Consider the following 12,500-nt stretch of genomic DNA (forward strand, 5'->3'; position numbering starts at 1 on the left):
TTATTTGGGGCAATAATTAGAGTTAAATGTGGTTTCCAGCCTCGTTTACACGTCCAGAAATAAGGTCATTTTTTCATGGTCAGATTTTGTGGTTAAAAACTCAAAATCAGGCTTGGTAAACATTTTTTTTCGTGTTCAGCACATAATTTTCATTTAGAAAAAAGTATTTACCAACTTTTCCTCGAGTTTGCCGACAGAAGTTTTATTAGCGGCTTTTCACCAAAAATGTCCCAGTCGTTGACTCTGAAATGGCTTGTTTTCTTTTTCCATTCTCTCGCCGAGGGTGTGCTTGTATTCTTTTATAAGTCATGCGATTCAAGAAAATTCACTGCCAAACTGGTGAATTCCAAATAAATTTCGCTTCGTGATTCATGCGATGTGGGTTTTTCGCGAGAAATTTACCGTGGAATTTACTAGGTAAGCAATGAATTTTTCTATAGAAGAAAGCAAACAAAGTGGTTTAATTAATCAAGCAGTAACCAGAAACGCGGGCAATTCGAAAATTTTTTATTCCACTAAAGGCAGTAAGAATAAAGAACCAGGGAGCTCCGCCTTTATATATATTGAACTGCACCGAAAATCAAGCTAATATATTGGTCATCGAATTTTTTTACATCAATTAAATTTTTTTACAAATTACTTAAAATAGATAGGTACTAAGTACATTGGCTTTTTTTTTAAGTTAAGAAAAATATGTTATACTCTTATGGGTGAGGGCAGTAATTGATTTCAATCCCAATTCAACGCTCAGTGGATACAATAGTCTTTCTCTTTTATTACAAGCAAATTATGGAACAAGAGGCCAATTACAGTTCGAAATCGTGATATTATTACAGATTTTAACAAAGTTTTACGGCATAAGCAAATGGAGATATGAGTGAAATTAGAGAATAATTTCACTTGCGTTTTGTACAAAATCAAATTAATTTCCCTCGAAAGGCTCGGACAGTTATTTGATTTTGGACAAAACGCTAGTGAAATTATTTCCCTATTTCACGAGTATACCGGTCGATTAGCTATTGTGATCATGATTACGTTCATGAGACGCGGGTTTTTAGTGGGTTTTTTTTTTTTGTTTTTGTTTATTGTATTGGTACCCTAAGCTTTAAAATACGAGGCTATTGTTTGGTTGAAAGTAATGTGTATCCCTAGGAATCTGGGCATTTTGATCGTTCCAAGTACATGGACGAGTTCACGCTCTTGAGTCATGGGTAATCAGGGGAAGATGGAGAGAAGGTTTGTAAGGAAGTTTAAGACGATCAAAAGTATTCATGATATGCAATTTTCGGGTTTTTACTTTCCAAAATCGAAGATATGCACACAAAGATGCAGCAGACTAAATTTGGAGAGAATGGCTATTATAGAAATTATTTTATTAACAAGAGTTTCTGCAATACTTTTCCGGTAATTCCAAAGGCACAAAATTGCAGAGAATGTATGGAAACAAAAAAATTAAGCAATATTTAGGAATTCCAAGGAACGGACACCAAGTCTAGATCATCTCAGTTGTGAATATGAACTCATTTGTTTGGTTTATGAAAGCGAAAGTCTATAAAGTAGAGTCATGTATGATGCAATCAAGAGCGTGAACTCGTGATGTGTTCATACGCAAATATTTTATCTCATGAGCGAAAAGGAGGGCCTTTAATAGCATAGTGATTTGTTTTCGGCCTCCCTATGATCCACCAACATAGCGTCACTAAGTTTGGTGAAACTCTTCCACATATAATTATAACTGTTCTGTGCCTGCCTCATACGGCCCTGAAAAAAGTAGTACAATGGTACTTGAGCGTAGGCCTTGGCAGAAAAACTAATCTTAGCCAAAAGGTCGAGAAGCGATCAAGATACGGGATACTTAGTTTAAAAGAAATTGTGGGGATACGGGATATTGGGGGGGTGGGGGGGAGGGGATGAGGAGATACGGGATATTTTAAAAAATAGGAACGCATTGCGTAAGTGTGGTAGTGTAGTAACTTTACAGTGTTTTATTTCCATAACTGTAACTGAGCTGCGTTTTCTTTTTCAGGAGATTCAAGTTGTGATATGTAGCTCTAATAGTACGCGATTTTGTTTTGGTATCGTAAGTAATTACAATGCCATAGTAGATGTCTTTGCTACATACCCCCTGAGAAGACATGTGGTTCAGTAAAATACTAAACCCAGAAAGACTGAAAAAAAAAAAACGAAATCAAGCAACATGGGCCTCAAGGCTGACATGTTGATCATTTTCAACCACAAGCTTAATTAAGCGTGTTCTCTGAAAGCTTTTCGAGACAAAAGTTTACTGAAGTTAAGGTAATTCCTTAGTATTGCATTGCGCATCCCAACTGCGCACGATTTTCGCGTCATTAGCGCGCGCACATAAGCCCGTGCGCGTACAAAATGTAAGAAATTTCCCTCAATCTAAGCCCGATAGCGAAATAAATGCTCCTTTTATCTCAAACGAGCAAACGAGCACGGTGACACCCGAGTTTTTTTTTCAGGTATTTGCTAAGAACAGTCTAATAAAGCACATATTTGAAGAAGAAAAGAAGTTTGATAGTAGAACATGATTTTTTTGGGAAAACAGTTCCGTACTGGGTGTATTTTGGCCAAGGCGAGGAATTCAAGCTAACCACGGAACTGTCCCAAAAAGTGCACTATCCCCACAACCAGGCAATCAAAGACGGCGTGAAGGAAGCAATACTGCTTATGTGAATAAAAGAAGCTTTATTTTCAAAATAAAATTTTGTGTTTTTGAAGTAACCAAGACTTAATTAGGTATGCAGGTGATTCGTATTTTTAACGCGCAACCAGTAAAAATACTCCATTTTAAGAGCCTGCTGACGCGTAAACAAGCACGGTGACCCCATTTTTTTATTGCATTTTTTTAATGTTCATATCATGAATGTTAATTATGCCAAGTTGCCAAAAAAGTTTGATAGTAGAATAATTTCAAGGGAATTACCTTAACTCTGTCCGGAGGGATTAGTATCTGGATGAGAAACACCAAATATGCGATTTCCTGTCAAGAACATACGACCGAAATTTTTATTTTAACGCTCAAAAAGCGGAACTGTGCAAGGAACAAATCTTGTTAGCCTGCTTTACGTGAATTAAATGTTGACGCAAAAGTAAATAAATATTGATATATAGTTTTTAAGAAGAGCAGAAGTAACTTTTTAAGTGTCGATCGTGAATAAAGATTTGCCGTCAGCAACAAAATTTGCGAGATGAAAACATAAATTTTGAGCCAAGAATATAACAAGTTACTATTTTGGGAGATTTTTGTCACGTTCAACTATTCTATCGTATTTTGCTTGTACAAGACAAGTAAAATTGCAAAATCATAGTGACATCGATTTTAGCGGACGCCACTGATCAAGTTACCTTGCGTGTTGATACTAACAACTCACGAAACAAAGGATGCATCTGTGACAAAATGACGGTTTTTTGTTAGTTGGCCTTTTTTCTTTCAAGTTACAAAATTCGGCAAGATATATGTGATCACAAAGTAGTTTAAAGTCAAGACCCTTCGGATAGGGTTAGTACTCGGGATGAGGGATCTCTGCGAAGTCCCCGTAACGGCGGTAGCTAATTTTTGGTTAAAAATTGATTTCATTTTTTATTTTGTTTTGCAGTTGAAGGATATTTTCTTATTTTCTTTAAAATGGAAGATGAAAATAAACATTTGTAAACGACCTTTCAGTAGAATTTTTCTTGTGATTTAATTACTTTTCTGTCAAAAATTTGCATAACAGAGAAAAACACCACGCACACAACAAATGTTATCGCATCTTCTCTCGTTGAATTCCTAAGCTAAACACGGGAACTTTTGGTTGCTATTGGTCAAAGTAAAAAACAGCGGCCAATAAAATGTGTCGTTTTATTTTGGACAAAATTACACTTTCCAGACTTAACAAAAATTAGCCAATGATAGCTAACGTTACAATTTGTGGATACGAGGAATAACCAACGATCCCCATTTTATAACGTGGGTTGCCCTAGGGGGCATCCCACGTAACAATAATTAAGACCCAAAGTCATTTCCTTCAGTAACGCATATTCTTAACAGTGCAATATCCCCTTACAACTCCATACAAAGGACATTTTTGCAACGCCGGAAATTCTTTGACAACCGCAAGTTTCGTTGAACACACCCCTTGTTCTCACATGTGAGCCACGGTTATTAAACATCGTCACTGTGTTTATCATACTCTTTTACCTTTTCTGCTATAAGCCAAAGGCTATTTTCTTCAGGTTCAGAAATTCTTGGTACAATATGAGTGACGCCGCATCAGTGTTCAACTGTGCTTTTACAGGATCTCTTGATGATCGATTGCAATGTTGTATTTGGTGAGTGGTCCGAGTGTTCTTTTTGTAAACTGACAACATGGAGTTCTGTCACCTTTAAAGAAAACGTATTTTGACAGTAAATTCTACCTGTTATAGTTTCATCACTATGCTCAAACCAGTTAGTTTGAATTGTGGCCATTCCGGCTGCAAAACGTGCTTTGAGGGGATGACCACATCCACAAATTCATCAAAATGCCCGATATGCCGGACAGAATTTAATGCTCAAACTTTGAGTGTCAACGTTGCACTCGACAACATCACGAGGGATTTGCCCGTAACATGTCTGAGTAGCGGTTGCAATTGGAGGGGGAGCTATGAAGACGCTGAACAACACCATAAAGACTGCCCAAAACTGGAAATAGAGTGCGAAAATGAGGGCTGCCAACACGTGTTCGCCCGTGAACACATGGCCACTCACGCTGCATCTTGTCAGAAAAGGAAGATTCACTGCCCAGATTGCAGCAAAAGTGTGACTTCAGACAGCCTCTTGGCTCACCGAACAACACGTTGTTACCACGCAGTTACGCAGTGCCCGCTATGTGAAAAAACATTACCCCGGTGAGTTTTTTATTCAGTTGGTTCATAAAATATTTTTGCCCTGCGATGATCATTTATATCTTCATGTAGTTTGCAATGTTGGGTTACTACTCATGTCTGTGATTTTCGCGCGAGTGCCACACGCGTTATCTTCTCTGTCAAAACATTATGCTATTTCTGACAGTTGTAGCCTGCGAAATTGGCAGAAATGGATATTTTGCCGGCACGGACCAGAGGACTGGGTCGGGTTGTCTGGTGGGGATTATGGGTAATTTGTCGACAAATAGTGATCCATTAGGGACTTGAATCAGTCTAGGTTCCGCTTTCTTCGCCTACTTTTTTGTTAAATTTTCCCCTTAGCCTCCATAGCGGAGGGGGCACTTGCGTAGGGTTTTGGAGATTTTTGGATTTTCGTATCCGGCAGGTGCCCAGTGTACTTTTCCTTTAACAAGTTTTTAGGAGGTCAGTACCATTAAGTATGCTAACGTATTGTTATGCTAGAGCGGAGTTTGTATGCATTCGGTAAGCAAAATAAACCGGCTTGTGGCGCTTGCTGTCCTACTTGCCAATGTATCTACACAGTTGTGTTGTGATTGAGTTAGTCAAAATTGTGTAATTTCACCCTGGTGGCCTGCTGGTTAGCGGGATGAAATTAAATGAAAAGATTATCCTTCTTAGAAAAGATTTTTGTACGTATTTTTTTTTTCGTGGGAGATGATTAATAAGTATCTCAGGCGCTCTCAGTTTGTTGGCCATTGCAGTTATTTTAGGTCGAATTGGTTCAGAATTAGTAAAGTTGTATATACATACCCATTTGTAGGAGCCACATCAATCTGCACCTCCAGAGATGCCCGAACAAAGCCTGTGAATGCGAGGTTCCCGGCTGTGGGCGCATATTGAAACGCCAAGATATGACTGTACATCGGCAGGAAGCAGCCATCTCTCACTTCAATCTACAGCAGGGAGAAATTCAACGACTACGCCGGCTCATACATGAAAAGGTAAAACCATGAAGTTTAGTTTACATTGTCTCGCCGTTTGAAGGGGCAATTATTGTAACGTATTTCGTATTTTTGGGGGTTTTGAAATTTTACATCAATGTACTACTCTGAAAACCTCTTCACAGGACAGCAATACTGCCACAACCCTCAAAGAGAGGAATGTTGCATCCTTCGTATGGACCTTGAAGAACTTTCCCGACATTCTGGCCAGGCAAAGTTTTCGTAATGCATCCATAACTAGCCATCTGTTTTCGTTCGAAGGAGAAAGGTGGAGGGGTGTCATCAACCCACAAATGGATTTGTTCCTGCAACTAGTGTCGAGTGTCAATACTATTACTGTGGAGTTAAGGTATGAAAGAATTACACAATCACCTTACTGGCTAAAGATTGTATCGCAGAGATTAAAGACAAGTACGATTTGCGTACTAATAATATACACGAAAAAATTACTCAATTCTGATTGGCTGAGAAAGGAGTGCAGCTCTTCTGTAACACGAGTGCAAAATGTGTAACACGAGTGCAAACTAGCTACTTGTAACACGAGTGCAAATTACAAAGGCTTTCTGATTGGCTAAACACACAAAAGAAACCAACAAGAACCAATCAGATTAGAGCTGTTTCTATAGCAACATATTGGCGGAAATTTTAACACCGAGCGTTCATTATTATTGAGGATGATTCTGATTGAACGTTTACTTTTCCTAATTATTGTAAAGCGAGTTTTCTTTACATAAATTTAAAACGCTTGAAAGGTTTTAAATCAGTCCTCACACATTTCCAAGTTCTAATTTGAATGATTTTGAAAGTGTCGGTCTTGTAAGTTTGCATTTGACAAACGTTGTAATTTGTTTCAGCCAATCAGTTGAATGAACTAAAAAAAAGCGCGCCCTGTCAAAATTTTTTTGTTGTAGTTATGTTTTTCGTGTATATTATTAATAAGTAATCACATGATTTTTCTCGTGCAATTTGGAATAAATAAGCACTTGTAAATTTTTCAAAGACCACAAAGTGCACTCGCCCTACGGGCTCGTGCACTTTTGTTGGCCTTTGAAAAATTTACTCGTGCTTATTTATTCCAAATTGCACTCGAAATCATGTGATTACCTATACTAATTGATAACTCTCAGGTCAGTTGGAATTTCACAAGTGATATTTTTTGTGATATGTTGACCACAATCGCTCATGAATTTATGGCAAATATATATTGACAACACATTTATAATGTTGAAATCGACAACGAACAACAATTAATACCCAGGGGTCGGTGGCTCAAAGATATGGTTAACACTAACCGTTAATTAAGAGGTTTCAAAACCTATAGGTTTCCAAGGTATTTAACGCTAATTAGCGCTAACCATTCTTCAAGCGACCCGAGCCAATTCTCTTGGCTAAGCACATTTCATTGTAGCTAGCAGGTTCAGTTACCGTAACCCTAAAACCAATAATTCATCGCAGTGTGGATACTACGACACCACGGCATCAAGAATTCAAGAAAATACTACTAAATAATAAAAGCGCACCACTTAATGAAATTCTTATTTCGTATGTCTTTGTTTTTATCAGGATTGTGGTGATGCCTGAGTCAGAGCGTGAACAAAGTGTTCTGCATCTTGGCCATGCTACCCTGAAAGAAGGGGAGATGTGGGGTAGGAGCATGGCCAACATCAACAGATGGGTGGATGGAGATGGCAAGCTAACAATAAAGTTCTTAATTTATTATTTACAATTTAATTGACTTTTACTGCTAACAATACTTATTATACAGCCTTTTGATATGATTTATTTCAAAAAAGCACAATGGATTAAAGTTAGGTTTTCAACTACTTGTTCAAAGCACGATCCAGGTAATCCAGGGTTAGGGTTAATTCGTTTCTTAGTTTTTAGACTTGATTTTGGACTAAAACTTAACATTCCTGACAACCCAATGAGATGATACGAAATATAATATGGCACAAAGGGCTATTCGTAGTTAACTTTCAGTTTTGGCCACTTTGAGAGGACAACGTTTACAAAACATTTCGAATTTTCAATCCATTTCCATCCTCTCCATCCTTGGCTGCAAACAACAAAGAATAGCTTCAGTGCACTTCAGTGGTTATTGGTAACAAAAATGCAGCATTATTTTTCGGTCTTCAGTGATGCAAAGACGTCTTTCAGTGTTATGAATTTTGACTAAAATAGCGTGACACTTCCATTTAAAATACAGTGCGTTAAAGAACTATCAATTGTGGATTAGCATTAATTAGACTGCGAGAAGTCACTTTCTGGATAACCAAGAGCACAAGCCATCAACGAGATAAAGAGATTATATCGAGGAGAATAAACGAGAATAAACAAGAATGCCCGCCACCTGCCGCTATGCAACACCACCCCCCCCCCCCCCCCAACCCAAAGCTTTTTTTCTTCTCATTTCAGATTTTTCGCGCGTCCGCTTGACTGCCGAGAAAGGGACTGCTGGCAGTCTAAGTGTTAACTTAATTAATCGGCTTTAGAAAAACCAGGCCCAGCAGTAGAATAAGTATAAAGGATATAGAGCAGTTTCCAATCAAGCAACGTTTTCTTTGGTTTTGCATTGCTTCGCAGACTGATTGGCAACCAACGCTCGCGCCACTTTCTAAACCAACGAGAAACAAAACCGAAACCAACCGTGAGTAGCACACGCTCATTTTCCCGCTCTTCGCGTCGGCTAAGTGTAATTGCTCCAAATGTCGATTGGTTCGGTGCAATGTTTCGGTCTGTTTGATCGCAACTCGCAAAATATCCGCGCGTATTATATGTTAAAGCATCGCATACGATGTATTTTTTCGAGGGTTTAACATATAATACTAGCGGACATTTTGCTCATTGCTCGTAAGTACTAAAAATAACTTTCGTGGACATGACATATCCCGGCCAACGCCTTGAGCCTCCCTCTCTGTCCCGTCATTTCCTCTTGGTTTAATCCAATGAGTATAGGGACATTTAAAACAATATTTTAAAATGAAGACTTTCAGCTTTCTTGATTGATTGATTTTTTTGATTGATTGAAGCAGTTGCATTTTACCGACCGTAATTATTGACAAAAAACGAACTAGGGTCACCAGATTTTGCACCCCGATCTTCATTTCGAAATTTCCACCATTCAGAGTGAGGGTGAAAACATCCTAGTTAATCTGGACGCTAATAAGGCAACTGATGTTGATGGCATCCCTGCAATAATTCTGAAATCATGTGCCCGAGAATTATCGATGCCCTTGTCTAGGGGTGGGACATTTGACTGTCTGTAGGTGCCCGGGGGTGGGAAGTTTGGCGCTAGCCTTCATCAAATGTCAAATGCCACTAGGGAATATAGGAACGTAATAGTTTTAAATGTATAGTCCGAGTTAAGTTCATTTGTTAACACTTCCATAAGAGTAATTTGAATGATATCACATGATACGAAAAAGCATGTGCATGGACCATCACATCCATCAGCTGTTCACTGTGAATGCAATGAAAAAAAGGTTACTCCAATGAATAATCCATATTTCATGAAAAAAAGAACTCACTTAGAAAGACAACCAACACACAATAAAACAAACTCTACCTTGCTCTCGTTCTGTGTGATGTTCGCGGTTTATAATTCTGTTCGTTGCTACTGTTTGGGTGCGAGCGTGGGGGTCTGGGACGAGAATGCTCGCACACACGCTCGGTAACAGTTTCCTGAAGCACGGGTACGGGTTTCCGAGCACGGGTACTGCAATTCGAGTACGAGTTAAACGATGTGAAACAAATTAAAATCAAATCGAGCACGACTTGTCATAAGCTTGATAAGAGTCGACGGAAATCGAGCTCGAGTCGCGTTCGTGCTCGAGTAGTGATTCGTAGTCGATTTCTTGTATTCGTACTCGGTTGCTCAGGAACTAATACTGATCCACACTCTTTCGCTTGACGACACGGGTTCTTAGAACGAAGCATACACGCTTTCCCTTGTTTGTTTGTTGGCGCAGGCTCCGAGGTATACACACTTTTGCTTGTCGGCACCCCTCAGAGTCAGAGGCTCCATGGGCAAGAATATTTGTGCCGCAATTGTGGAATCATAATGGATTATGATTTGAGAAGTAACTTGCAATTAGGAAATGTATTTTAGATACACATCCATTTCTTTCTGGCACCGGCTCTTAGAAAGCTTTTACAACGTACGCGTGTTATACACACTTCCCCAGTTTGTTCGTCGGCACAGGCTTTTAGAACGAGGCATACACACTTCCCTTGTTTGTTTGTCGGCGCAGGCTCCGAGGTATACATACTTTCGGTTTTCGGCACAGGCTTTTAGAACGAGGCGTGCACACTTTCCTTGCGTTCCTGTAAACCTTTGACGGCATGGGTTTACTGTTTTAAGAACGACGCATACACATAATGTCTCGTTTGTTTTGGTATGCGGTTCAGTGTGTTCATGTTTATGGACAACAGCTCATTCACAAATTGGACCGCGACGCATACACACATTGACAGGCATAAAAAATTAGCAACAACATGCAATAGTCGAATCGAGACGGGTCGTAAAAGGGTTTCACGAATCGTACGGATCGATCGATTCGTGGGGACGGTTGTGCGACGGTATTATCTAATGCGATGCATTTTTCTGGTTGACTGATCGTGTCTTCGGGTAGTTTCCACATAAAAATGAGGGACATACTGCCACTATAACATGCAATACTCTAATGGAGACGGGTCGTAAAAGCGATTCACGAATCGTACGGATCGATCGATTCGTGGGGACAGCTGTGCGACGGTTTTATCTAATGAGATGCATTTTTCGGTTCGACAGATCGTGTCTTCTGGCAGTTTCCGCATAAAAATGAGCGACATTCTGCCACTATAACATGCAATACTCTAATGGAGACGGGTCGTAAAAGCGATTCACGAATCGTACGGATCGTTCGATTCGTGGGGACAGCTGTACGACGATTTTATCTGATGAGATGCATTTTTCGGGTCGACAGATCGTGCATTCGAATCGTTTCACTTAGTGAGTATTGGACATGCATGGAGGGAGGAGGTGCATGTTCTTGTTTGCTTGCATATTTTGGGGATATTTCGAATAGCTATCATCACATTTTGCAGAGCCATCCTTAAATAAACCTCTTTTTTAGTGGGGGGATTTTTATTTACCCGGAAAAGATATGTTCTGAGTCGGCTTGTCGAATTATCGGTGGCATTCATTGAAAGGGGCCGAATGGCGGGATTAGCGGATACCCCTATTTTACTCGGCCCAGGCCTACGCTATCTTTTCCAAGAAAGAAACTCCAAGTGACACTCAGAGCTACTTCTCAGAATTTGCGCTATTTCTTCTTTTACTCGTCGTAAGAACGTTTCAGTTGAGGGATAAGGTGTTGGTCTAGGAGCTAGAAACGCTTCAAAGAACGGGTCAGTAACATCGATCGAATTGATTTTGTGTTCACTGTGGCAGGAAACAAAGTGAAAGCAGAGGTGAAGTGTGTTTGGTATTTTGTCGAGTTTGAAACTTACGGCGTTGTTTATACACTGTCAAATCTTACGTGCAACTTGTCTCGCAGTGTTTTGGCGACAATTTGCCGGGACAAGTTGCACGAAACATTTCATAATGTAACATACCTTGCAACGGCCAAAATCTTTGGGAGATAAGTTGCACGAAAAGGAGAACTTTAATTCTACTTTCAGCAACGGCTCTTGGAACTTGTCTCGCAACGATTTTGGCCGTTGCAGGGTATGTTACACTGTGAAATGTTTCTTGCAACTTGTCCCACCACAATGTCGCCAACACATTGCGAGACAAGTTGCACGAAACATTTTATAGTGTAACATCAGCGCCTTTAGCGTTAGAAATTCTTTTCAACTGTAAATTTCATGCAAGATTATTCTTGCTTTTGTCTTTTTTATTTATTTAACCTTGTATTTATGCCGAGAATCACTCGCAGCTTTAGTAGGCAGACGGCTCAGGCGTTTAATTAATATTATTTATGGCAGTTCACTCGATAGCTTACATACCGATTATTATTTATAAAGGCTTGCGTGAGTTATATGTTTTATCTCCTAGGGCTTTCACTATGGCTACGCAAGAAGCATTTAAAAACGACGGCAAGAACTCAGAACTTAGGGAAGAAAATGCTTGCGATGAATTTTCACAATCAAGGGCGCCTGCCTTTGTCGTGCAAGAAACCCAAATTACTTCCGCCGAGGGAAGTGAAGATGTCTTTAAGGAAGAAGCCATTACGATGGAAAAGCTTACGGAAACCAACGGAGCTAAACGCAAGAAGAAAAAGAAACGAAAGAAAAATACGAATCTTGCTCTTACCGCTGCAACTGAACAAGGAAATACAAATGAAATGACGCCTCTCGTTGAGGAAGCAAATCTTGACAAAAACCCGAGTTCAACGAGGGAGACTGCTCTTGTTGATGGATGAGAAGACAGTTGCAAACAACCCAGCGGGAGCTCTTGTGGGAAAAAGAAGACGAAGAAGAGAAAGAGAAAGAAAACAAAAGATGTGAGCACTTCAAATGCTGTTGGTGATGATAATTATGATAGTACTGTGCGTGAAATTGCCGCTAACGATGTAGATCCTGTCAATACAGTTACTTCAGGGGACAATGTTGTGGAAGACCAACGTGACGACCTCATGAAACGTA

The 12,500-nt window shown here is 39.6% G+C and overlaps 1 protein-coding gene across 1 annotated transcript in view; it reads left to right on the forward strand.

Annotated features, from left to right (window-relative positions):
- The first annotated feature begins 11,156 nt into the window (after positions 1 to 11,156).
- LOC138045363 (uncharacterized) overlaps positions 11,157 to 12,500 on the forward strand; it is a 235,795-nt gene continuing 234,451 nt past the window's right edge. The window contains exons 1-2 of the mRNA XM_068891829.1: positions 11,157 to 11,324; positions 11,911 to 12,500. The exon at positions 11,911 to 12,500 is cut by the window's right edge and continues 370 nt beyond it. Coding sequence (XP_068747930.1) covers positions 12,491 to 12,500 — 10 coding nt within the window. The 5' untranslated portion in view covers positions 11,157 to 11,324; positions 11,911 to 12,490. The remainder of the gene's footprint in view (positions 11,325 to 11,910) is intronic.

This window comes from Montipora capricornis, chromosome 1 (genome assembly GCF_036669925.1).
Source record: "Montipora capricornis isolate CH-2021 chromosome 1, ASM3666992v2, whole genome shotgun sequence".
In the NCBI taxonomy this organism is placed as follows: Eukaryota; Metazoa; Cnidaria; class Anthozoa; order Scleractinia; family Acroporidae; genus Montipora; species Montipora capricornis.